Raw genomic sequence first — 27,806 nt, forward strand, 5'->3', positions numbered from 1 at the left:
AGTAGTTTTTGTGTAATTCTGCTGACTCGCAAACAAACAACCACTGAAAACATAACCTAAATTGCAGAGGTAACAGTAAAGTAAGAAAACTCAGTGTGAAGTACTGAAGAACTAGAATAGCACTTTGGTAAAGTGGCCAACATCAATCCGGTCGCACCAAATTGCACACACTCAGATATCAGAGCCCTGAATGTGCATGATTATATTTCCATCAAGATCCATTAATTATTCTCTGGGAAAATGTGAAAGATGTATAATAACTTCATAAAGCATTGAACTACAGCTCAGTTAATCAGTTTCTGGTCCCCAGGAAACATTTCTGTTGTTGTTTTTGCTATTCGCAGCTTGTTTCTGTAGTTGCACGTGTTGTGTTGCATGTGACATCAAATTGATGAACTTATTTTCTTAATTTTTAATTTTAATTTTCTATTTGCATGTGTTTTCTTCACGTTGGTCTCTCTCGGGCCTCCGTAGTAAATAAGGAAGCTCTTCCTCCACACGTTTCCCTGTGCGGTGACCCTGGTGTAGGTGTAACCACAGTTCCCGCCTCTAGAGGTCGCTGCGCCCCTCGCTCCGCTCCCCGCGGGGGGTCAGAGGTCGGAGGTCAGAGGTCCCCGAGGAACCTGACAACCAGGAGGACCGCTGCACCTTCACGTTAGCATCGGGTCTAGCCTCGATAGCCTCTGGACGCCTCCCCCCCCCCTGCACAGAAGGGAAATAACACGGCGGGGTTTTCGTCTCTTTCCTCCGGAGGACGACAGCAGCTACACCCGAGGATCCGTGAAGTTAGTCCAGGCAAGTGAGTGGGCTAACCCCCCCCGTTAGCATTAGCTGCTAGGTGGAAGCATGTGGGTTGTTTAATGGTGTTAGCGACAGAAGCGGTTTGATCTCCTGCACTCACGCCACACACACGCACGCACACACACACACATTGCGTTGGTTTCTATAAAACCAGGTGAGATCGCCGCACATGTGGGAATTAGCTTCACGTGCTAACGCTGCCTCTGCGCGTAGCTAGCTAACTTTAGCTTTGGTTTTTTTTCCATATGCGGCTGCGTCGTTAGCTTTAGCTTCTTCTCCCACTTTCTCCGTGTCCGGCTGGTTATTCCAGATGTTTGCCAACACCAGCCCCTCGTGTCACGTGCAGCTCGTTCTCTGTTTACTCCAAGTTGTTTGTGTCAGTTTGTTTAAAAACACACACACACATTTCCACTGGGAGCTCTCGAGCTAACGCAGCTAGCATCGTTAGCCTCCAGCCTGGTGCCATCATAAGTTGTCAGGACGAAGTGCAGCCATTCGGAGAAACGTCAGACTCCTGCGGGTGTGTGTGTTTATTAATCTCTATTATTAACATTTAATGTTCGTACATTGTTGTCTCTTGGGTTTTTAAAAGCTGTGGTTGTCGAGGACTGATGATGCAAGAGTCGCTCAGGGAAAGTTAGCTCACAACAACCACATGAAATTCTCCTGATCTGAAGTGTTTACATGGATTTTAATGGATTCTATGAATGAGTTTCTTATTCCTACTGACACATTATATGATATCTATGTATACATACGTGAGTTTTGTGTGCTACAGTCCTGCAGGATACTTGTAGCTAACGTTAGCTAGCTGTCAGTTAGCCTGCAGGTTGATATGTGACAGTTCCTGAGAAGGAAGCTTCACTTGTGGAAACACACGAGAAACACTCACACTTATCTGAAGCACGTGTCAGAAGAATGAACGTGTGAGGAACCAGGTGATGGTTTGATGCAGCTCTGTGGGTTTTTGCCTCTTTTCTCGTGTCTTGTTGAGGTTCTGCAGAAATGTTTTTGGGGGCTTGAAAGAAGAGACTCTCTGCTGATGGCAAATTCATTCAGCTAAAACTACATATTATTGATTTGGCCCCTGGTTGGGAGCTGCTGTGCTGGTTGGTGCCTGATGTTGCCACAGGGTTGCATCATTAGCTCCTCCAGTCCTGTGTGTACTCACTGTCTTGTGATGCCAATTTCACCAATGCTCTAGATTGAAAAAGACGCCTTTTCTAGTCGTACGCAGTTAAAAACAAGTGCACGATAATCTGCGTGTATAAATAATCTGCCAGGAAACAGACTGCTTGATACACATTGCCTCTTATTGCAGTGTGGTTACTGATTGACAGGACATTTCCCTCGGCGGTTGTAAAAAGGCTGCGTTGCAATAATCTGCTCATCCACATCAAACTTCCCTGTGTATTTACAACAGGACTAATGGGCCCCACAGATCAGAGGAGCATGCTTCCACATTATGCAACAGTGTCGGAGCAGGCGTGCTACGGAGAGTAGATGTTGCCTAAAAAGCTCCCTGGAATGTTTGTGAATGTGTTGTAAAGTTTTTAGCTTTTTGCCGAAAAAAATCCTGCCTAGCTGCACTGTTGCTGTAAATGTGTTGCTTGATACGGAAAGTTGCTTATTATGCCCATGGATTCTTTTAACCCTGGAGATGCCTTCAAGCTGGGCATTTTAGGGAGTGTGGAAAAGAGGTAAGCTGCTGTTTCATAACCTCTCATTTGAGTCTTGTCAGTGTCTGTGTGACTCTCAATGGTCTCAGTTTTAAAGAAGCTTCATTGGCATGTGGCTTTTTATTAATCTACCTTAATCTGCAAGTCACCCAATTAAGCTGCAGAGCCCCTCAATGATCCCCCTAACTGAATTAGCTCCTGCAATGTGAAACGCTGTGTCTGTCATGTCCGTAGCTGTGTTTTTGTGCTGGCTCCTCGTGCCGGGGGCATATAGACTGCTCTTTGTTAGACTATTCGTTGCCTAGCGCAGATGCAAATGCATAGGGGTCTTGAACTGAGGCATTTTCCCATGTTTTTGTTAGAGACATTTATTTGAGTTTAAGCAGAAATGTTATTTTCATTTGCTCAGCCGTAGCGGATGGTTTAATCCAACCAACACCATCCGGTCAGACAGAATAGGATTTTCAAACTATCTCTGGTCATCTGCCAAAGTCACTGAAGAGAACACAAACTCACCAGCTCGAAACAACAGTGAACCGGCACGTTGCCTGTGGCTGCTGTGGATTTCCAGCCCTGGTTGTGAATTTCTTGTGAATTTCTTGTTTCAAACTTATTAGTTTTTTAACATGTGAATGTCTCTGCGTGCTGTAATGTTCGTGATAGCCCGCCTGAAGGCTGTGTCCACAGGAGAGGGGATGCCGTGGGGCGGGGGGTGACCATAGGCCCTGAGCCCTGCTCGTTGAGTTTCCAATCGGCTAAATCCCGGATTAGTTCACTGACGGAGATGCAGCTGAGCCTTTGCCAAATCAAGCCTGGCTGCTGCGTAACCCACAGCATGCAGTGAGCAGGGCAGACAGCTGAGAGATGGAGGCATTCATTGAAAGTTGTCCCTGGAAAAATATCGAGCGGGAGCAGAACCTGGAGACTCGGCTTTCCGCAAGAAACACAGAGCAGAGAGGCTTTACTTCAAAGCCGTCTTTGGACCTTTGCAGAACCCATTGTGCAAGCCTGCCAGGACGTTGCTGTGTTTACTGTATAGTGTATTTATAACAGCAGATCAAGAGACTCCAGAGGCAAATTCCTCCCAGGGAATGTTTCCGTGGCTCCCGGGGGGACAAACCGAGCAGCCACACACTCTGCCTGAAACCCGAAGGAATCACTATGTTAACCACAGGGCTCCGCTTAAGCTCACAACACCTGGATATAAACGGCTGCGAGCCAGAGAGATAACCTGGTCCCCCATCAACAGGTACGGACTCAGAGCAGAGCGAGGCTTCTTTGATTTGTACGGTGCGGGAGCGGCTGATAGTACAGAGCGTTATCGTTGTGTTTTGGCACGGTAACTAATAACATGGTGCTGCTCGTGGACGTGTGAAACGCTGAGTCAGGAGAGTCGGTCCGGTTCAGCAGAATGAGACACTGTCCAGCTGCCGTAGCTTTGCCCTGGCGGAGAATTAAATAGTGTTATAGAGCGGTGTGTGTAACAGCAAACACTGATAGGCTGTGTTGAACCAGTCTGCTGAGTAAACAGTGAGATAAGAGCCGAGATTGAGCAGAGAAGTCAAACAGCAGATCGAGTCGGGAGCTTGAAGGGAGTTGTGCCACCCACAAGGCAAAGATTTCACACATTTCTTCCTCTTGTGTCGACATTGAATTAGAGTTCAGGACTCAGGCGAGCACAGAGTCACGATGGGGCTGTGTGGCCAGTTTTGAGAAATTAAAATTGAATTTATTGTGTTTCAGTGGTGGTGTGAACATTGTGTGTTATCATTTACAGATGATTAAAAGAACGGAATGTATTAATTTCAAGCATTAAAACTAAAAGAGTAATTTAAGTTTTTGTTTGACATAATTGAGATTTGTTTTCGTAATATTATTCAAAACCAGAGAAATATCTAAAAATTATGACACTGATTACTTCTTAAATGAAGAGAACAAAAAAACATTTCACTCATTTTTCAAACAAAATGCCCAAAACGTGAATATTTGAGGCTTTTCTATATTGTAAATGATAGCTAACTGAAAATCTTCAGGTTTTGGACTCATGTCGGATATAATCTGGTAATATATTGTAATATATTGACCAGGAGTGGTCAGCTGGACCAGTGGACAAGTGGCTTACAGTCCCATCACATATTGTCACTACGACCCTAAGACCAGACCTGATACTCTGGTCCAACACCCTGCACGTTGTCTACTTTGTAGAATCGACAGGACCCTGGGAGGATGCAGTTGATGAAGCGAATGAGAGGAAAAGGCTGCGGTATGCAGACGTGGCATTTGAGGAAGAACAACATGGCTGGAAAGCAATAGTCTGCCCCTGTGGAGGTTGGCTGCAGGGGTCTCATTGCAACATCCACCATCAGATCCAATGGCTCTGGATCAGGAGGAAAGATCCCGACATGGGCCCCAAGATGATAGGGACATGCACCCAGGTCTGATCAACCTGTGGATAAGATAAACCAATAATGATTAATAGTTAGTTACGGCCTTAATATGGATGTCAGACATAGTATCTAGTATAAATATCCAGTTTCCGGCCCTTTCTGCATCTTTAATGAGGAAACGATGCTCCTGTCTGAATGGAGGTGGAGTTTACCTGCTGCTCTGAGCCAAGACACTTTTCTCAGGGAACCTGGTGGCGGTTTCCCCCCCCCCCCTCAGGTGTGATCAACGAGACTTGTACACATGTCTAGCTGCCCAGTCGGACTTGCATGTTTTTGCACGTGTCCACACCTCTCTGGCTGCTGAATGAGCCGCGTGTTCGAGCGCTGTCGACCATGTGACCCCTACGAACTCGTCTGAAGGATAAAACACACCGTGCCTGTAGTCGGCAGCATGTGCGCCGTATGTAACCAATTAGGTGTCCAGGACAGAGCAGCCCCCAGAAGAACCAACCTGTGTGCAAGTGTGTGTGTCTATTTGTGAATGTGTAGTAGTGTTGAACCATACAACATGAGCCCTGTTGAGATGCAGCAATGATACACATTATATTTATAAAAAAATGATTTGTATCTTAGATTTACTTTAGACGACACTACAGTAAATGTTCATCATTGGGTACAAGCTCTACATCAGCATACACATATCGATTGGAATGTCAGTGTGAACATTGGACTGTGTACATCTCTGGCTCAGAGGTGCAGAAGGGCATTTTCCTGCTACTTTGGAAACACACTTCATTTAGTGTCACAAGTTGTAGTCGATGCACATATCTGACTTTTCGGTCCCTATCGGGTATCTGCCGATACTGAACACTTATCCGATACCAGTGAGGAATTTATAAGCTGTTTGTCTCCCTGTGTGGAGACTTGGTTCATTCCTTTATGTCTCAGGCAACATCAGGCTTGACTTAAATAGTTCTTACTTTGTAAAACAAAAATGTAATAGAAATAAATGCATGTGCTTAATTTACTGACTTGTTATTTATTTGTAAAATAATAAATAATCAGAATCAACAATCAATCAATTTGAGAACCTTCTGGGTTATTTTATAGATCAGACCTGATACCCAATCAGCTGTTAGAAGAATTTTAATGACAATTTTGTAATTGAAGAACTGTTTTCTGGTCGCAGCTTCTCAAAAGTAAGATTTTTGCTTTTGTCTGATTTGAATAGTTTTACTCTTCGCACCTTGGACTGTGGAATTAGATTTTCCAAAGAGACACGTCTCATAGTGTCTGGTCCCGTTGAGCATGTGTTCAACAACCCCCCCCCACCATCTCCACCAACCCCCACGTTGGTGGAGATGGTGGTATTAGTCGCAGTGAAATTGTCCATCATTATTTTCACGAGGTGACGTCTGTAAATTGCTTGTCTTGTCAAACCAGCAGTTTAATTTTATGTTCACCTCTAAATTCTGTTGGTGATCTATAAATACTTCTTTATTTATTTGTCTTTATATACTGATAAATGTGACAGACATTTTTATATACTAACAATTTACTGCCTCACTTAAATGTGAAACGGTTAATCGATGAAGTTTCCATTGAATCTCTGTGAATTATGCCAACTCTCTTGATTCCCTCTTTTAAGTGACGTTCGGTAAAGAGATCTGTTAAAATGATTTCCTCGCTCGCTCCTGCAGGTCCCTGGATGCCCCGCGGCGCTCTGTCCTCCGCCGCCCGGTGCGTTCCAATGGCCGGGAGTTGACCCCGCCCACCAGGATGACGCTGCGCGAGCAGCTGAGGCAGAAGATCTCGGCGGCCTTCTACCGCCACGGGCTGCTGTGTGCCTCCTACCCAGTACCCATCATCCTCTTCACCTCGGCCAGCATCCTCACCTGCTGGTAGGTCACCTGTCTACAAACATACAGCTCTACAGGGGGTGCAAAAAACTATTATTATATTATTATAGACACAATCAAATGTCCAGATAGTACAGAATGGGGACTTTGGATTTCGGACTGATTTGTCAGAAAGATGCTGGTTCAACTCAGTGGTCATTCTTCAGGACTTGGATTGTCGTGATTTAAAGGAAAACCTCACATTACAAAACAGGTTATGTCATATCCTTCATATTTTTATTTAATAGATTGAATTGAATCAGAAATCCTTATTATCGGCATTAGTCCCCAAAAGTCTAACTCGCACATCGTCCTTAACTACAGCTCTAGAGCCGGCCGTATTTGAAACTAAAAACTTGTGCAGACACTTGTTTGAACTGACCATCTGCGCACACATAGTAACTCCCCCCCCCGCCGACACAACGCCACAAGCACTCACTTAACAAACACACACACACGCATCTACTCTTACTAAACCACCGGTCAAGAGAAAAGAACACAGGTCAGGGAGTTGGCCTGGTTTCATCAGTGAAGACATTGTTAAAACAATCGCAGCGATCTGAAACACGCAAACATGCACCTGCTGCGTGCTGTGCTTCCAGCACCTTACAGCAGGGGTGCCTGAACAAATGGACCACTGGCCGCCACCCGGGGCGAAGTGAAAGAAAAGAGCTGGACGACGGGGATGTTTAAGGCCGGACTAGAGCGAAGGGCTGTGAGAAAATGGCCCTGTGAGAATGGGAGGCCTGTCTCTCCATCTGCTTGTCAGGAGGGGGGCTGGCTCCACACAAAAGAGGCCTTTGTGGAGGTACAGTGACCTTGGAGAGAGGGAGAGGGTGGGGGGTGGGGGGGAGGAGGAGGAGGGGGGAGAAAACAGAGGGAGAGAGAGAATTTTCTGGGAGTTAACTGACAAGCAAGTTTTCACAAAGGAAGATAAGTGAAATTCACGCGAGCACGAAATGACAACACGTCGTCTCGGCGAGAAGTTAATCAGCTGCCCAGTGATTTTGTAAACGTTTTTCAAGACACACGGAAAAATAGTTCTATAATAAAAACAAGGATTTGATCTCAATCTTCAAAAATGTTTTTGAAACAAATCAATTTTATTTTACTAAATTACTCCACCGCTGTTCCTCAGCTGGAAGCTTCTGTGACTGCACATTAGAAAAGTGGAAAACGGCGTTTACAACATGTTGAGTTTATTTGCGGTGGAGGATTGCGCCATGTGTCACCGATGTGCTTGCACAGACTCATGCAGTTAACTGTCAGAGCGAAAGCCAGGCTATTGTCTGTAGCTACGATTTACAGATGTCCCCTAAACGCCTCACACGCAGTTTATCAGCAGATGCTACAATTTACAGAGCTGCCCCAAATGGAGCCTGTTAGTGGGAAATGCTGCATAATAATGTCATTATTCTTAAATGTATTATGAATTCATGGACTGTACGTAAAGATTGACGACATGACAGCTCCGCAAAAGTGTGTTGCTCGCTCCTTGGTGATTGGTCACTTCCTGCCTCTGCCTGCTGCCCCCGGCTGCTCCGCCTCTCGCCTGAATAATACGGAGGATTTGTCGCTGTTGTGAACGCGTCTGTGCAGAAAACCTCCCGCTGTGTTGTGCATGTGTGACACAGCCGACAACCTTGTTGCTGGTCTAATTCAATGGGTCAATGTGGCGCCAGTTTAGGTCGGCTCATTCCCGAGGTCCTGTTAAAGGATTTGATCAGGCTTTCGACAATTAATGGAAGTCAATGCAATAAGGACAGTTGCGTAAACCTGTGTGTGTTTGTGATGTAATCCTCTGGTTTCAAAGTGAGTCTTATGTGACGACACCACAGTGTTTGCTTGCAGTTGCAACCCAAGTAAAAGCTGTTTCTTAAGAACGACTTGCTTCAAACTCTGAGCCAGTTCCAAGTCATCGACCGTGTGGCACACCCTGCGTGGTCACTGCCTCTGGACCACCTGACTGACTCCATTCAGATGAATGAGGAGGCTTTGTGAATGTGTTTTTCACGCAGGGCTCAGGTCAGTGTGAACACAGCCGTAGATTTAGACAGGGAACTGGTTGAGTGCGCTCTGGCTGTGACTTGTCCCGACGACAGCCCTGCGGCCAACTTTTCTTCAGGTGCTCTGTTCTGACTCGACCGCCGACTGTCAGTCTGACATGCAAGGCTATAGTACGCAGAGAAAGAAACAGAAGCATGTTCAAAATGAACTTGCTACGCACACGCACACGCACACGTTTCTTGGGAAACAAGAAATTGACTTGTTTTGTACAGATTCAATCTATTACAGGAAAAAGGGGAGTGGGTTTTTCCAGGTAGCTCTGAAATTACACACACACACACACACACACACACACACACACACACACACACACACACACACACACACACACACACACACACACACGACTGAAGCACAACCCCTCTAACTGAAGCTCTCTGTTTACAACTTCAGATTTTTTAATACTTATATTTAGTTCTGTATTTCATGTTGAGATGAGGTTTTGGCTGCTCGACAGTCTGAGGAGAAAAGCCTGTGAGGAGTATTAGTCTTTACCTGCACTTGTTTAGGCTAGAACATTACTACACTGATGTGACTTGTTGTATGAAGGTTAAGTCATTCTCATACTTGTGTTTTATTTACCCTTTAACCCCCCCCCCTCTTAGCTATCCGTTATTGAGGCTTCCCCTGCCTGGGACGGGTCCTGTGGAGTTCACCACAGGGGTGCGAGACTACAGCGTCCCTTCCCATGAGCCTCAGGGAGACCTCGGGGAACGACCCGACTGGGTACGACAAGAGAAAACGCGCACACACAGATATCTATACATCTCAGTATGTTCAGTGCCATCATCCTTACCCCTTTAAATGTATCAATGCGTTAACTAATCTCAAACCTGAATCCGAACAAAATGATGCATTTTGAGAAAAGCAAACTAGTTCTCAGTTGCAGAAAGTCTCACCACAAAGATGGAGGCTCGTACACAATGACAGCAGATGGCAAACACAAAGGAGCGACTCATTTCATTGTCGGCAGTAGTGTAAAGTTACTGCCTCCGAGGCGGTGGGACAGGAGACGTCACAGAACACTTCCACTGCCATTAGTTCTGGTGTCGAATCAGGAAACTGACCCTTTACCTGTTAATGTGGCTGCTTCAGTAGATTAAATGTGCTTGTGCGTCCATGTGCTTCAGTACCGGGGTCCGCCGGTCGCCTACATCCAGCAGGTGCTGGTGAAGGCAGCGGTGTCTCCGTGGGACAGCAGCCTGGTGCCGGTGGACATGTTTCGGTCGCCCCTGGGTCGAGTCTTTACCCTGCTGGAGGAGATCCGTAACCACGTCCACACTGACAGGTAAACATACTGGTAGATGACCAGTGGAAGAAGTACTGAGCCCAACAATATGACAAAGGGAAAATATCACAAGTCCTGCATTAAAATCATACCTACTTAATATAAAGTAAATTAATTTTATTAGCAAAATTCAATAAACATATTCACAGTACAAATGCAAAGTGGCACCAATCAGAATCTTATGTTTTATTTTTTTGTGGTTTAATTTGACTATTGATTAATTACCTGCAGTCGTAGTAAAGACAGACTCAACACTAAGACTTCCTCTCTCCTCTCTTAAATACTATTACTTTGTCTGTCCCCAACACGAAGCAGTTTAAAAACAGAAAAACATCCACGACCTTGAGTTATGAAGAAAAACAAAACTGGACTTTTAGTGAGCATTGATCTGTGGTGAACGATGAGCTCCTGGACTTTGTGGTGCACGTGCCGTGTTGCTCTGTTTGACAGCTGCACTGTACCAGTGATAGCAGAGCTGATTGTAGACGCTTTGTTGTTTTGCTGGAAAACAGAGAGAGTAGAGAACCTAATGAAGGTCGTTCAATTCTAAAACAACTCTAAAAAACGTACTGCCATTGTCTAATTAACGTTTACGTATGCTGTACTGATTGATAATTAATAGATTAATGTTGTGTCCTGCTCAGATAATAACTTGAGGAGCTAACTCCCTCTTTCCTCTCACCTCCTCTGTCTTCTCCCTGTCTCTCCTCCGTCAGCTCTGGGGTTCGCAGTCTGGAGGCGTTGTGTCTCCAGGTGACCGACCTGTTTCCAGGGTTACGACGGATGCAGTCGGTGCTTCCAGAGCACGGCTGCCTGCTCGTCTCCCCCGGCAACTACTGGCAGAACCAGCGGGAGCTGTTCGACTCGGACCCCGACCTCCTCAAGACCATCCAGAAACACGAACCCAAAGGCCTGCACACCTCGGCCACACTGCGAGGTAGGTAGGGGTGGGGAGGACCAGGCAGACAGACAGACAGGCAGACAGGAAGGCAGACAGACAGGAAGGCAGACAGGAAGGCAGACAGGCAGGCAGACAGACAGGCAGGCAGACAGACGGCAGGCAGACAGGCAGACAGGCCTCCTCTGTGCGATTGGACAAACTGAAGCGTTTCTTTTCCTTGGATAAGATGTTTCTTTCATTTCCTTAAATGCGCCTAAAGGCAGAGTTCATGTGAATCAATGGCCTGTCAGATGCTCCTGTGTGCTGCTGACAGACTCACGCTTTGAGCCACAACTTTCTCTTAACGTGTTGATTATGAAATATATCAGAATGATGAATCTATTTGAACTCCTGACACATTGCTGAGAAATGTCATCCGTGGGAAGATTTTATCGGACAAAGAATTCGTTGTCATCAGGCTGTTTCTCAAGGTTTTAAAACCACAACCTTCAACGTTTACTTTACTTTACCAGAATTAATGAACTAAGTCATTTTCATGGTGTGGCACCGTTTTTTATTTCTTGACATTGTGATACCTCCAGTTTAGTTTGCTTCCTGTCTTGTGTCATAAGATTTCCAAACAAATCCAGCCTGAAGGTATTTTATCTTCTAGTAGAGGCAGCAGCTGACAAATGCAGTCTTCTGAATTGTCAGTGATAATAATGGTGTCTCCTTTAAGATAATGGTCGATATGGTTTGTTTGGTCCTTTATTGTCTTGACTGCCTTGTTGGAAGCAGTTTATCATTCAACAGGAGTAATCGTGGGGAGGTGGTGAGTGGTGAGATTAGCTGTATCGGCAAACTAAGAGGGTTTTTATTCTGACGGAGAACAAGCAGTTTCATTACTTGGGAACTTATTGAATTCTCTTAAAACTTTACCCACTGACACAGTGAACCAAATCACCCCCAAAGCCCGCTCAGCATTCTGCCTCAGACTCCGGCTCAAGTGATTTAGAGGTGGCGAGATTATTGTGGAGCCAGAGTCAGGGGACGGCTTGGCTGCCAGATGCAGTCGCACTGATACTCTTGTTCACACTGAGCTGATGTAGGGTCAGTCACACTGGCATGGGAAAGCTGGAGAGGAATATCCCAGCAGCCCCGGCGAGGCACAAGGGTACTCGCCTACCCAGTGTGGATTATATTAAGATTAAAAAAGGGAGACGACATTTACCTGTGATCGTATACATTGCAGTTAATTTATTATTCTTGCACGAGCTGCTCTCCTGCCTAACATGTTATCTAACATCTGACAACAGCAGCTCAGTGTGATATCAGCACCGAGATCTCAGAGCTTTCTCAAATAACAGTGGTCAGCTGGTCAGTAGAGGACATAGCTCATCCAAGGCCCAACACTCATTCTTGGTCTTTACACCGATGTGCCGCAATGTGGTTGTTTTTAATAATTGTTAATTTTGTGTGTGTGTGTGTGTGTTTGTTACAGATCTGCTGTTCGGCGTCCCTGGAAAGTACACAGGGGTCAGTCATTACAACAGGAAGAGGGTGGTGACGTACACGATCACCGTGGTGCTGTCCAGCTACGATGCAAGGTGAGTAACGTGGGCAATAATTAATAATGTTTAATGTACGAAATAAAAGTCAAGTTTCAATTGAATTTTGAGAGAAAGAAGGAAAATGTCAGTATTAGCTTTAATTTCTTTACTTTCACTTTTTTTACAGTTAACTCTGCTGTGACAAATGCGTTGGGTTGTAATTACGTTTCTTTTTTGGGGTCGTTCCCAGAGTTCTTCTGTGTCACATGAAGGATAAATGAATCTTGCTCTTTTAAAATACCTCTAAATGGTTTGTTCTTCTCTAGTTGTCGCATGCTGCGTTCATTAGGGCTGTGATGTGTCCTAACTACGATCTGTGTATTTAAAGACACCGTAGATTTCAAGACATTTTGGCTTTTTTAGCCTCTTCACGTAAAGGTGCTGGTTTGTTTGACTTCACTTTTTGCCAGTTGAACAAAAGCTATTTTTGACATGCAGAAATTGAAGGTAATTTGGTTTGAACCTCTCGTATAAACAATCCAGTGGCCTGAGACGGAGACTGGTAATGGACTCCATCCTGCCACAGTACTTTCTTACAGTCATGTATACAAATAGGGAATTAGTGGGCCGCCTCTGTCTTGCTGCTGTGGATGTCGATGCTGATCCTGAGCTCTGTGTGCGTGCAGGTTCCTGGGCAGCCTGCGGGCGCGTCTGAAGCAGCTCCACCCGTCGGCCAACTGCAGCCTGAGAGACGACCACATGGTTCACGTCCACTTCAAGGAGGAGATCGGGATCGCGGAGCTCATCCCCCTCGTCACCACATACATCATCCTTTTTGCCTACATCTACTTCTCCACACGTGAGTCCACCTCCTCTCTCTCTGTCTCCGGCTCGTGTATCTTGTTCCTCCGTGACTTCTTTCCTCACTTACCTTCGTGCCTTGGTCACACAACCCACATCGCTTAATCTGCGGAAGGTGCCAAAGATCCAGGCTTATGCCGATTGCGCCTTTTTCTGTCCACGTGTGTTCGTGTGCCAAGGCTGTTCCTGTCTGGTGCAGGGATAATCCTCCCACAGGAACATTGTACACCGCTGCAGGAATGCACCCAGCTAACACCTCCGATACTTGCCAGCACAAACATTAGTTCAGGCAACAAACGCACACAAAAACACATATTGTTATTCACGCTCAAGCTGATTAGTTAATTCACGTTTGGCACATTGTTAAAGACGTTTGTTCCTCGAACTGGTATTTGCAAAAGTACCGAAAAATTGCTTGTAACTGCAGTTTTTTTTCTTGTTGAAAAGTTGAATAGTCCTAATGTCTCGGTTGGATGTAAACTTATAGCTTCCTGCTCCTAACACTTCTCTTTTGGTCCCTGCAGGTAAGATTGACATGGTGAAGTCGAAGTGGGGCCTGGCTCTGGCTGCTGTGGTCACCGTGCTCAGCTCTCTGCTAATGTCGGTGGGACTGTGCACGCTGTTTGGACTGACACCGACGCTTAATGGAGGGTAAGAATCCCGTCTGTGCAAACTATCACTATACCGCACTATAGTTCCAGTAGTGAATCTCCCCAACACAACACCTGCGACACACATACAATTGTAACTGTGCCGTCTGCGTGTAGGTGCCCTGCAGCAGAGGAGATCAGAGAAAGACTGAACATATATCATTTTCTTTGTCCGTTGCTTTACATTTTTTTGTGGTTGTAAATAAAACCCTTGGTTCTAACACTTCAGTGAACAGACGCTCACTGAGAGACAGAGTTCTGTGGGTGAACAGCTGTTTCTGTGATGCTGTGACTCAGCACTTAGTGCAGAAAGAATAATAATTTAACCCTGAAGCAATACTCACAATGTTAGAGCATGAACCAGAAAATACATCAGCACAGAAATAATGATTTAAGAGCTGCTAATTGATTTACATGATGATATCAGTATTTAATTTTTACCTCTGCCAAGGAGGTTATCTTTCTGTTTTGTTCGTCTGTTTGTCAGCTGGATTATTTAACAACTACTGGACGGATTACCATGAAACTGATCCTGGAAGTTTTTTTTACTTTCTCTGCAGCGTTTCCTATAAGATTAATATAATCTACAGATTACCTAGTGAAAGGTGCACAGATGGAAAAAGTGAAATATTTGTTCTTTGGTGCGTGAGAGCGAGATCTGCATTGATGCCTGTAGCGGAAATTTATCTCGAGATTTGAAATAATGAGTTTCTCAGACCGGAGTTGTCTCGGAGTTTTAATTATTAGCTCTGCAGAGCATCACTGCTGCAGAAAGAGGAATCAGCCCCAGCACCCAGTTGCACAGATAAAGGTCAATAGGAGGTGAAATTACCAAGTAAGGGCATGAACTTTGAGGTTGCATCCGCTAAGTGCACAGAAAACAGTCAAAACAGTAGTAAGACATTCATCTGAGTAGTAAGACATTGATCAGTGGAAGTTTCCATTACGTGTCTCGTGTGGGTTCTTTCACACCTGCAGCTGAAACTCAGGTCTGACTGTCTGCATAGATTCTAACTTCTATATGGACGAGCGAGCTGCACACAGCTATACAGTGCAACAACAGAGCAAAACACCAAGTTGGAGATCGCTGATGTTATTATGAGAAGTGCAAATTCATCAAGACCAGTTTATCTTATTATTGTCATTTTTTTTTTATGGGAAATCACAGAGAAATGGTTAAATTCAGCTTCTGTGTCTCAGTTGGAGCGATTTCTGCAGCTAATCTATTTTTCTCTGTAACAGACAAAGAAAAGTGTCCTGTTAATATTTACTGGCCCAACAGGCCGTTATTGTTTCATCATTATCTCTTATCTGTTTCACAGAAAGACAAGGACAGGTCCAACAAGATACACTAACAGTTACACACACACACCAGTTTAGTGACTTCCCATTTCTTCTGCATTGATTTAAAGGGATTTCCCTTAATGTTTACAACGACTTGGCAAGAAGAGACGAGAATTGAGGGGGCGTGGAGGTGGATGGGGCTACACGAGGGGGCGGGGATAAAGTGATACTGACATTTAATGGTCGTCCAATCATTTGAGGATTATTAGAAAGCAGACAGCGTGGCGTGATAACGGCGCACCGCTGTCCAACCACTGACCGAGGTCTACGCAGGTCGGCGGTGGGCCGTGCTTGTACTTTCGTGTGTTTGCAAAAAAAAGAAAACAGACATCAAGGTCAACGGATACACGCAAACTTCTCATTCTGCCGACTCACGGTTTACTCCACACACACGGGGCTGCTCAGATAATGTTAGCCTGTGTTTGTTATGAGCCGTGTGCGACTGAGTGCGTCTGATGTAATGTGCCGAGCTGCTCACTCCCCTGTGACCCAGTTCTACACTTACTTCTGTGGCCTAAGCTTATCACTACTCTCTAACTAATCTCTCTTCACTTTATCGACGCGGACATTCCCGGCAGCGAGTTGTTGGATACTGACACATAATTCTGAATGTGGGCGACTCGCTGCTTTGCATCTGGCTGCTGCTCTGACGGGAAAATGGAGCTTTTATTCTCAATAACCAGTAAAAGACATGAGTCACGTGACCTTACTGTAAATGACCATGGCGATGAGTTCAGTTGACATTAGTAAGCATCATGGGAGTGAGGGTGACTCACAGTTTTCCCCTGAAGTTAGTGCTGGATAACAGCAGTGATGTCGTTACTTGATTTAAATTCACAAAGTCCAGAATCAATTCATTTTAACTTGATCCTTAATGATTCTGTTACATCAGCTAAGTACTAATGTTCTTCTCAGAATTGAATACGGTTGTGGAGATGTTAACTTCTACTGAGACAAAAAGGGAAAAATCTTTTTCTGGAATTTAAGAATCAATATTAGATCTTTCAAATTGCGATTAATTGGATTTTTTTAATCCAGCCCGACCTAAAAGCTGTTTGAAACTGCAGTTTCTATTGATTATTTTTAATAACTGCCTCTCAAATTAATAATAAAAATAATTTAGACCCATGTCCTTTTTCAACGTACAATTTTGAACTTTAAAACCTAAAGAAGAAAGATTTAAACCAAACTCTGCTACAGTCCTTTGACTCTTTGCTTGTGGCTCCTTGTTATGTTGATGATCCAGGATCTAAATCTTAATTTCCCCTTTGAGTTCATTGTCAGATTATCTGACGTTACTGGGAAAAGTCATGACAAAGGTTCAAAACACATTAATGATGTTAAGGGGGTGATTTGATAATAAGTGAGATAATCTAGAGGATTCATTCGAGCAGACATTCTGGCGTCAAATTGCTTTTGTCCATTTAAGTTTTGATGTGTCAGCTGTTTGTCTGTTTCCTCTCTGCAGGGAGATCTTTCCGTACCTGGTGGTGGTCATCGGCCTGGAGAACGTCTTGGTCCTCACAAAGTCTGTCGTGTCCACACCGGTCGACCTTGAGGTCAAACTCCGCATCGCTCAGGGTGAGAACAGTTTGTGCTCAGCCTGTTGGCTTCAGGTCCAACAGAACACGTGTCTATTTCACTAGTTGCCAAAAAATTCACTCCGCCAAGGTTATGTTTTTATTGCTGTTTGTCTGTTAGCAGGATTATGCAACAGCTGCTAAACTGACAGGCCGAGAAAGAACCCATTAACTTTTGGAAAATGCATGTTTAAGAGCATTAGGCTTTTTTTGTCCGACTGCATAAATCAAGCATTTTAAATGTTGCTATTTCTTTCTGCAGGCCTTAGTAATGAGAGCTGGTCTATCATGAAGAACATGGCCACTGAACTGTGCATCATCCTCATTGGATATTTCACTCTAGTTCCAGCTATCCAGGTGAGAGAAACGTGTTTGATTCCTTTCCTCAAGGAATCAAGAAATCACATGCTGTTAGCAGAGCATCTATCTATTCTGGTCTGTTGCTTATTTAACAAAATAAGAGCAAGTAGCACTTCTGTGTGAAGCTATTTAGTCGTCCAGCCACTTGTTTGTCTCGGGGATAAGTAACGTGTTTTGAGTCTGACTTCTCTGGTGTCTGTGTGTTTTTATCTTTCTAGGAGTTCTGTTTGTTTGCTGTTGTGGGGCTGGTGTCGGACTTCTTCCTGCAGATGTTCTTCTTCACCACAGTGCTGTCTATAGACATCCGCCGCATGGAGGTGACAACTCACACACACAACCTAAGGGTGTATAAGTCTTATGTAGACTGATGATAATATTCAAGTCACAGATATAAATCACAGTAATCTGTAACACCAAGCATTGTGTAGAATCTCTTATTTTGTCACCACCAAAATATCCTGTGTTGTGTATTGTCAGTACATTTTTACTGGTGTTATAGACGGTCTGTTGGACAAACCAGTTTGACAATCAAAGGTAAAACCTGATATTTAAACACAAAGTTGACGTGAGACTCGAGCTAACACACACACGACATGTCACTTTCTGACATATGTAGGACTTAGGGGAGTTCAGGTGGCGGTGACAGGTCCACGTACATTCACCGCATAGTTTTCAGATTACTGTTTACCCGCATGTGCACGTCTCATTTACAACCTCTTACTGTATAGAGCTCATGGTTCTTTATCCTGTCTTACACACACTCACACTGAAACCTTTCACTGGACTTAGCTCAGTGCCCAGATAAATAAGCATTAGTACCATAAACCTATATATTTAAATACACAAAAACATACAATATAGATCCCTGTTAAATCCTAAATCCTGTGGGAAATATGGGGTTTACGTAAAATATGTGATAAATACGGATGTAACTAATACGACTGTTTTCATTATTGATTGATCTGTTGGTTTAATTTTTTTTTAACTAAGTCTGAAAATATATATGTAAATGTCTGTTTTCTATATACAAAGAAATAAAACACTGGAAAGTAGAAAACACTCGTCTGTTTGGACAAATGTCTAAACCGTCCTTGTTCTCCTCAGCTGGCCGACTTGAACCGCCGCCTGCCGGCAGAAGCCGGGCTCCCTCCTCCCAAACCAGGCCCACTGCGTCCACGTGAGGTCCCCCCCCCACCACGACCCTCCCCCCACACGATCACCCTGCAGACCCCGTCCTTGAGGACCCTGAGGCTCCCTAAGAGGCTGCGTGTGGTGTATTTCCTGGCTCGCACACGCCTGGCTCAGCGTATCATCATGGTAAGAGGACTGGCTCAGATCAGATTACTATACAAGCTTTTTTATTATGTTTTCATTCCTATTTGTTTGAGGAGGATAGGCGTACTAATGAAATCCACCGATTATTAACATCAATTTGCTTCATTTCCAGGTTGGCACGGTGATCTGGATCGGCATCCTCGTCTACACCGACCCAGCCGGGATCCGCACCTACCTGGCTGCACAGGTGTCTGAGCAAAGCCCCCTGGGAGATCCCGGAGGAGCCGGCCTGCCTCCGCAACTGGGGGTGGCCCCCGTCTTCCGTGGTGGAGATACCACCAGCACCCTCAGCATCCACCCCGCACCAGATCCAACTCCCGTACCCGAGAACCAATCGCAGGGCCACTACGGCTCGGCCAGGGCGGGGTCCGAGGGAGGGGCCCCGCCCGCGGTGCCTCAGATCACGTGGGGGTCGGAGGACGAGGAGGGCTGGAGGAGACTGTCCTTCAGGCACTGGCCGTCGCTCTTCAGCTACTACAACATCACTTTAGCCAAGAGGTGAGAGGTGCAGGAGACATGTTTAGTGTCAGTTAGTCACAGTTGTTCTTTTTATTCACCCTAAAACAGATAAGTTACCTAAGTGAGTCATTTCAGGTTGATTTAGTAATTGACACATCAACAGTTAAGTGTCAAACAACAGTGATAACATGTTAACGGACAGTAGTTTATTAAAGATCCCACTTTGTCCACTTTCAGGTACATCAGCATCCTGCCCGTCATTCCCGTCACCGTGCACCTGAGTCCCCAGGAGGCCATTGAGACACGACACCCTCAGGACACGAGACATCCCCCCCCGCCCATCCCCAAAGTCTCTGCAGATCTACAGACTGACCTCACCCTCTACAAGTCAGCACACACACACACACACACACACAGACACACACACCTTTCACTTGAATATACAAACTTGAAAGGTTTCTAATATCGCCGTTTCCTCTGACCCGCTTAAGAGCTTGTGTGCATTGTGTTGTGGGAAGGACGGACGTGTCATCGGTCATAGTGTTGCGACACATATTCAACACAACCAGAAGACAGTTTGAATAGCTCATAAGAAGTTGTCATTACAAAACCACTAGAAGGGAGAAACATTTAGCTGTGGTGTCATAATACTGAGCAGAAAGGATCATTGATCGCCTGTGTTTAAACATCTGTACAGGTTTATTAAGGTTTTATAAACATGTTGTGAGGTTTCTATAAAAATAAAATAAAACTCCTTTAAAATACTGATCAAACAATGAAATTAAAATGTATCTCTGCGACTAATTGGTCCAAATGGGAATATTTTCTATTTAATTTGTTACACTTCCATAGATTGATAAATTTGGCCAAAAATGTAAATCTTGAAAATCAATAAGAAACCTTCATACACTCGTAGACACAGTCCAGTGTGAAAACAGGCCACAGAACATGAAGGTGTCTTTCTGGGTCTTTTTATATCAGGGTGTCATTAAACTGATCGCACATTGAAAGCTTCCTGCCGTCGTCAGCTGGAGCAGTAAAGTAGAGTCCAAGGTGATTTAAGGCCGAGGTCACGTGTAGCTGTCATATTTATAACCAGCACAGAATCAGCAATACTGATTCTTCCTATTCTAAGAAATTACTGTTTTATGCTCTCGTGTTGAAATTCTACTCCGATACAAAGGATTTCCACTGCAGGATTTAGGTGTTTCATGAGGTTTAAATGTTAGTTCTTGTACAGTGTACAGGAACCTATTTCTCTTTCTTCTAGATCAGTCATTCCCAAAGTGTGGGCCGCGGCCCCCTGGTGGGCCGTGAGAGGTCATCAGAAAATAAATAGATAAAAAAGTTTCAGATTTGTAAGTAAGCGTTGATTACCACCAAACATTTATGATTGATTTTTTAAAAAAGTAATCATCACAGGTAATGAAACAAAGACAAGAGATTTAAATTCCACGTTGTTCTTATTTTATCTGACCTATAGAGCAGGTGTCGTTGTTTTTGCTGACCGTCACATTAACACTTGAACGCATCCTTAGCGGGGGAATCATAGGTGAGGGAGAACTTTGTTGTGAGCTGGGTCGAGCAAGATGGAGCCGAGGAAAGCTGCTGATGACGAAGGGGAATCAGGAAGTCAAACTGAATGATTCAAAACTAAAAAGACGACTCGCAGAAAGGAGTCAAGTGAGGACCTGTCGCTGGCCCAGAGGACAACCCCCCCAAGCCTGTGTGTGTGCGCCGTGCGCTGAGATGCTAGCTAACAAGACCCTGGGACCATGTAAAGTGCGCCGCCATTTAGAAACTAAACATGGACAATACTTATCCAAGCTTCGAGCACCTTTTTAAAAACACGCTGAGAGAGTATCGGAGCCAGCTACGCGGCAACATCACCCCTCTCATCGGGTGAGTTACAGGTGACACGATGTCAATATCAAGGATATCGAGATAAACTGCTTGAGGTGTCAGACCAGAGGAATTCCAGTGTTAATGTCAGTTTATGGTTTTTTTTTTATGCCTCAAATGTGTTTTTCTTCTCCCTGATATTCTTGTCGTGCTCTGTTATACAAACAGTAAGAATATATTTTTAACAATACACTATTTGCACTTCATGTTTTTTTTTACATTGGTTGCTTTGCTAATTGTTTCGCTTAAATGTGGATGTTATTGGATTTGCACTGCATATTCCTGCGTTCACATACAATTATTTTTGCTATAAAATTAATAATATGTATGATTCTAGTCCTGTGTGTGGATCATATAGTTGTGATTAAAGGTGTGGGTGGGCCGGACACATTTTTCAGTTTTCAAATTGGGCCGGCGGCATTCTTAAGTTTGGGAATGGCTGCTCTAGATGAAGAGAATAAAAGACTGAAGGGTGCATAAAGTGCAGTGTGTGAAGTGTCACTGGAGTGATTGTTATCTTATCTGAAGCAGAGATAGAGACAAAGAGAGAGGAGGTGAAGGAAGGGAGGACATCTGTTATCGCTGCCTCTCGTATTATTGACTCCTGCAGACTGGACCAGCCTGGTCGACTGGTTTGCGTTCAGGATCCCAGTGATCTGTGGTGTAACAACGGAGATGAAGATGGTTTATGTGATGAATTATGAGTAAAAGCACACAGAAGGCATCACAAGCTGTTACAACACCCTCCAGGGAAACCTGGAACAGAGGAGACGTGTTTGCAAAGTGACAAAAGAAGCTTAAGAAGTTGAGTCAGCTTTGCCCTGGAATTTGAAGGTTAATCTTTCTTGTATTACAGGTCGATTTTGGGCCATAAAATACTCTCAAGAGAAGTTTGGTTTTGGAAGCTGTTAACTTGAAGGCGTGTTCACACTCTATTCATCTCGGAGGGAGGTTTTACCTTCGATTGAGCTTCCAGTGCTGCTAAGCGTTGTGTAATCTGTCGTCATGTTGTCGCCCCGATTGCCAAGTGGAAGGTTGAGTCGTGTGTTTCATCTTTGGACAGTTGATACGAGGGTTATCAGCTGCAGTTGAGTCAGGGTCGTGACCTTCAAGCACCTGAGTTTATGGCTTGTTTAGATGACCCTGAAGCTGAGAGAAGGCCAGTGTGACAAAGGTCAACACCGAGGGAGAAGCAAATAGAGAAGAAGTCATTCTTAACTGTAAGTGTGAGTGGCCCGTGTTCATAATCGAGTTCTGACAGAGACGTTGGTATCTCCCCAGGAAATCATGTAAAATACACTCAGAAACAACAACAACAAAACTATTAACCTCTAACAGAGACACAACGTGACGTTTGCTCACAGGTTTCAGCCTCTGGTCTAGTTCCAGGGGAAACTGGGTGTTTATCGACTGGTATTTCAAACAGAGTCGTAGGTGTCACTCGTCTGACAGGTTTCATCTGCACTGTTTTGACACATTCCTTCACAAATGGTACAGTCCTGTGTTTATTAACTTCACTTCAAACACACACACAGTAAACTCATAGTGTTAAAGCTGCAGATATTTAGTGTCACGTATCAAGCACTATCACGTTAATGGCAGTTTGGAATGAATGAGTTTTACATTGACGAGCTGGTGTGAAGAGTTGCAGTGAGTTGTGAAGAGAGTGTGAATTCATCCTGTGTAATAAACGTTGTTTCACATCTGAACCAGAGATCTTGAAGACTGAGCGGAGCCTGATATTTAACTTATTATTATTATTATTGTTAAATCTAATGTGTTCCAGTCAGTTGTTCCAGTTTGTGGCGATGGACTGAAAATCTGTGGCACAAGTTTGAGGCTGTTGTTTGCACTGGGCAGTTAACACAATGTGTATAATGGGATTATTCTTACTCGTCTTATCCAGGGTGGCGTTTCTGGGCCTGGCGGCGGGCGTCCTGCTGGTTCTGCTGCTCTTCTGTCTCTACCGTGTTCTCTGCCCACGTAACTACGGTCAAAACGGCGTCACCCACGGACGCCGGCGCCGAGGGGACCTGCCCTGTGACGATTACGGCTACTCGCCCCCCGTCAGCGAGATCTCACCACTTCTGCTGAGGGGCCACAGCATGGTGAGAAATCACATACATGTAGATTAGAGAGGTCGGAATGGTTTGTACACAGTTCATCACCAGTTAGTGGAGAGGATTTAAAAGTTTCCGAGCATTTTCACCAGAGTACAAAAAGTAGCAGGGGGACTGATTTAACTATTAGACGAGAATAAACTTTCACCCGCACATATAAAGTTAGTTAGTTAGTAAAGTTTAAGGCTCCTGTCACAGGGTAATAAACAAAATAACTACAATCTACCACTTCTACTTTCTGTGATGCAGGATATCGAGTGTTTGGCCAGTGACGGGATGCTGCTGGCGAGCTGCTGCCTGGCCGGACAGATCCGTGTTTGGGACGCCCAGACCGGAGACTGTCTGACCGTCATCCCAAACCACGGGTGAGGGCGTCATGATTTTAAAAAAAGTTTTACAACAATGATGAAGTATGTCGGTAGATATTTCTCTGCTGAAATGTATTGTGACCTGTGGGCCAACACACAGTTTGAATAATATCCTCCAGTCAAACATCGTCTTCCTCTTATCCGGGTTATTCCAGCCGTCCCTCTTCCCAGCCTCGCTTCCCAGCTCTTCCTCGGGGTTCCTGAGTCTTTCTCAGGCCGGTTGGGATATGAAGCCCCTTCAACAAGTTCTGGGTAACGCTAACTGAGAACTCTGTCCCGGTTTCAGGCTGACACGGAGCAACAGCAGTGGCTGCTGGGAGCAGCGGGACGGCTGGGACAGCATGAGTGGAACGGCCGAGCTGGAGGGTTTAGGCTCTGACGGCTACGACCGCTGCAACCCTGGCGACGGCCTCTCGGAGGACGAGGCGTACCCACTGAGACGCCGCTCTGCCCCCGCCCGGCCGACACTGTTCAACGACCAGCCCGATCTCACCCCGCTCATCGACACCAACTTCACCTGCCTGCCGCCCTCCCACCTCTCCATGCCCCCCAGGGCAGGGTTTGACTTTGGCGGTCTGGTGGAGCGCGCCTACATGGAGCACGAGCCCCCTTCGCCCTCTGGTCACCCCTCTCCTTCCTCAACCTCCTCCTCGCCGCCCTCAGCAGCTCAACTCCAGAGAAGGCCCAGCCTCGGGGACGCAGCCGGCGTCTTTACCCAGGAAAGAGTCTCCGCAGCAGGAACGCAGGCGACGGCCGACTGGGAAAGTTCCGTCTGGGCCCTGGAGCTGAGAGGGAATCTGATCGCTGCTGGGAGGAGCAGCGGTAAACTGGAGGTGAGTCATATTATACCTTCTTCTTCTTCTTCTTCTTCTTTCACTCACAATAAAACAATAACTATAATATACACAGTCCTACAGTCAAGATATGATAATGATTTAAACCTTTAACTTGGTTGCAGCTGTGGGATGCTGTGGAGGGTTCGTTACGCTGCAATAATGAAGACGGTGTATCGGGGATCACAGCTCTCGCCTTCCTCAACAACAGGTAGCTCACACGCGACACGCACACACACACACACACACACACACACACACACACACACACACACACACACACACACACACACACACACACACACACACACACAGCAAAACACAAGGGCTGAACTGTACTTCTCTGGGATGGGAACAAATATTCCAGTGGAACATCTGTTCTTTATTTGTTTCAGGTGTTATTACACCTCCTGTGGCCAGAGGCTGTTTCACTGCTGCACATTAAATTTCCATAGGGAATTTATCTTCATACATAAAAACCTATGACTTCAGGCAGATTCCTGGACACAAGCTGATCCTCACTTTATGTGAAGCACCACAACACTTTTCCTTGACTCTGTGTTTCTTCCTCCTCAGAATTGTGGCGGCTCGACTCAACGGGTCTCTGGATTTCTTCACGGTTGACATGAACAAACCTCTGGGTCTGCTGCAGTACAGAGGTGAGACTATAATGTGTATCTATGCAGCTCTGTAAGTTCTGTCAGATTTCCTGATCATTTATTAAAGTTATATATCTGTTGCCCTCCTGCAGGTGGACCTGGACGAGGCAGCATGCCTCCGTCTCCCTGTTACAGCAGCGAGGACGCCATCAGCGTCCAGCTCACACGCTCGATACAGTGCGCTCACCACAAGCCCATCACGGTGCTGCGAGCGGCCGCCGGGAGGGTCGTCACCGGCAGCCAGGACCACACAGTCCGGGTAACAGACCCGTTCTTACCCAGAGACAAAATAACAACCGGATCAAAGCACAAACCTTTAACGTTACTGCTGTGATCTTACTGATGTATAGAGTTAATATGCCACATATGAGAAACTGATTCGTCACAAAGCTTTGAACAGAATTTAGTCGTATTCAATCCTCCTAAATGTGTGTGTGTGATGATTTGTCAGGTTTATCGTCTGGAGGACTCGTGCTGCCTCTTCACGCTGCAGGGTCACTCAGGAGGGATCACCGCCATCTACATAGACCAGGTCAGTGTTACTGTACACACGTACACACACACACACACACACACACACACACACACACACACACACACGCACACACACACTAAAACATTAACATGTGTAGACTTTGCATCGATGATATTATTGTTGAAACTCAAGACCTTCCTTTTTATTTGGGCTTTAAACTGAATTTTATTTATTTCATTTGATGATCTATTTGTACATCTAAGACTTTTATCTTTTTATTCTATTTTATTTGTTTAATCATTATTTAATATCTTTTCTATTTTCCCTTTATTTAATCGTCTACTCTATTAAAATGTTTTATTATTTAATTGTCTTTTTTTGTGTTTCATTGTTTGCATGAAAAGTGCTAAACGAATAAAGAATGAATTAATATTATAAGACTGGATGTTGTACAGTTTACGTTGCTTAGAATAAAACTACAGAAAGTATCACTGAGCGTCTTCCTCTCTCTCAGACGATGGTTTTGGCGAGCGGTGGGCAGGATGGCGCCATCTGCCTGTGGGACGTCCTGACAGGCAGCCGGGTCAGCCATGTTTACGGTCACCGTGGCGATGTCACCTCTCTGGTCTGCACCACCACCTGTGTCATCAGCTCAGGACTGGATGACCTCATCTGCATCTGGGACCGAAGCACCGGGATCAAACTCTACTCGATACAGCAGGTTGGTGTTTGTCAGAGGAATAATCCATTTCTAATAATCGTATATTCTTCTATGACTACACCACTTCATTTCTTTTGACTTATCTTGGTGAGTGGACCTAACGTCTCTCTGCCCTCAACAGGAAGTGGGATGCGGCGCCAGTCTGGGCGTGATCTCCGAGTCCCTCCTGGTCACGGGGGGCCAGGGCTGCGTCTCCTTCTGGGACCTGAGCTTCGGGGACCTGCTGCAGACGGTGTACCTGGGCCAGAGCAGCGACGGCCAGGGCGTCCGGCAGCTGCTGGTGCTCGACAACGCCGCCATCGTCTGCGACTTTGGCAGCGAGCTCAGCCTGGTGTACGTGCCCTCGGTGCTGGAGAAGCTTGACTGAGGGGGGGGGCGGTGATGGTGGGGAACTTGATCATTCATCTGACTTTCCCAGCTTTTGGGGGGGTTTTTTTACTTTCTTTTGTTGTTTCTGACCCGGATGAGACACAATCATTCGACCGGTTTCTATCTGCGTACGAGGTTCTTTAACTTTTTTATAGGCGTGGGATGTTTTAAAAGCCTGGATGTAACGAGGAACACTGTGCGACCTGCTGCGTTTAATCAGAGGAGACACCAGACACAGACGTGTGGACATTTCCCGCGGGGTGTCGGTCAACAAGAAGAAGAAGAAGCTGGATGTTTGGCCCCTGACGAGGATCCGGCAGTCACCGGTTTGTGCTTTTTGTTTGCTCGCGTTCGTTTTGTGGCGCTGCCCTCTATGCTGCTGATACGGGTGGGGCTTCACAGCGACCCGCCCAGAGAGGAAGAGGAAACCCTCTCTCTTTATTTTTTAAATATTCCCGCTGCCTCGTTCGCTCGAGCGCAGCCGGCGTGAGCTCAGCAGGTTTACAGCCTGTCGTGATGATCTGAGCAGATATACGTGAGTGTGTGTGTCTGTGTGTGTGGTTGTGTGTGTGTTTTGGTGTGTGTGTGTGTGTGTGTGTAGTGGAGATGGATGAATGAATGAGTCGAGGCTCTTTTTATGGCAAAAACACTGCTGAGAACAAAACCATGTTGTGAGTGGAACGTGTGTGAGGGAGAAGTGATGATCACTGTACAAAGTAAACCTCCAGAGGGGACTTGTTTTTATATGTAAAAAAATCTATTATTTATTAGCGATACTTTTTTGAATAACAGTTTGTTTATTAACGGCTAATCCTGGCTCTTAAACAAGAACATAATAATGTGGATACAGATGTAAGGTGGTGATCATGTGTTTGGCGGGGAGTGGGGGTTGGGTATAAAATGGTTATTCGTGTTTGCTGTCGTGGAGGTGGGGCTGTCGGGGGGGGAAGAGGTGCCCCAGCCTCGGCCTCTGATCCTGGGGCTGCTGACGCTGTACGAGGCCCCAGTGTGCTACACCTTCAGGCTACCTCCAGTTTCCAAACTGCTTGAATCCTAGTTGACAATATCGACGTTGTCCTGCGCAGGCTGTCATTGGCCAACGTCACGTTTACATTGGCTACCGTATTCTTTCCTTTATTTTTTTTTTAATATAGTGCCCACAAGAGATTTTATTTTGTGAAAAACACGGTTAACTATATAACTTCAACTTAAACGGTTTC

At 45.3% G+C, this 27,806-nt stretch overlaps 1 protein-coding gene across 3 annotated transcripts; it reads left to right on the forward strand.

Annotated features, from left to right (window-relative positions):
• The first annotated feature begins 627 nt into the window (after window positions 1-627).
• On the forward strand, window positions 628-27,462 carry LOC118113478 (SREBF chaperone). Of its 3 annotated transcripts, none has more exons than XM_047340971.1 (23): window positions 628-799; window positions 6,568-6,768; window positions 9,438-9,558; window positions 9,963-10,120; window positions 10,837-11,057; window positions 12,502-12,607; window positions 13,237-13,409; window positions 13,936-14,062; window positions 16,874-16,986; window positions 17,248-17,342; window positions 17,564-17,662; window positions 18,450-18,662; window positions 18,793-19,178; window positions 19,377-19,526; window positions 22,948-23,149; window positions 23,411-23,526; window positions 23,816-24,362; window positions 24,488-24,573; window positions 24,939-25,021; window positions 25,114-25,280; window positions 25,473-25,553; window positions 26,011-26,217; window positions 26,339-27,462. In XM_047340971.1, the coding sequence occupies exons 2-23, from the start codon at window positions 6,647-6,649 to the stop codon at window positions 26,582-26,584; spliced, it is 3,819 nt and encodes a 1,272-aa protein (XP_047196927.1). In that variant the 5' UTR covers window positions 628-799; window positions 6,568-6,646; the 3' UTR covers window positions 26,585-27,462. The 3 variants fall into 3 exon arrangements, with proteins under 3 accessions (XP_047196927.1, XP_047196926.1, XP_047196925.1); XM_047340970.1 differs by having other exon boundaries at window positions 628-795; XM_047340969.1 differs by lacking the exon at window positions 628-799 and adding an exon at window positions 3,240-3,729.
• Window positions 27,463-27,806: the final 344 nt, after the last annotated feature.

This window comes from Hippoglossus stenolepis, chromosome 8 (assembly GCF_022539355.2).
Source record: "Hippoglossus stenolepis isolate QCI-W04-F060 chromosome 8, HSTE1.2, whole genome shotgun sequence".
NCBI lineage: Eukaryota > Metazoa > Chordata > Actinopteri > Pleuronectiformes > Pleuronectidae > Hippoglossus > Hippoglossus stenolepis.

What these genes read in the sequence shown, in the direction of transcription:
- LOC118113478 (XM_047340969.1), top strand. Translation starts at nt 3,572, where the DNA reads ATGTTTCCGTGGCTCCCGGGGGGACAAACCGAGCAGCCACACACTCTG. An exon ending in GCCAGCATCCTCACCTGCTG is followed by an intron (nt 6,769 to 9,437) that starts GTAGGTCACCTG and finishes CCCCCCTCTTAG; the next exon opens with CTATCCGTTATTGAGGCTTC. An exon ending in CACCTCGGCCACACTGCGAG is followed by an intron (nt 11,058 to 12,501) that starts GTAGGTAGGGGT and finishes TGTTTGTTACAG; the next exon opens with ATCTGCTGTTCGGCGTCCCT.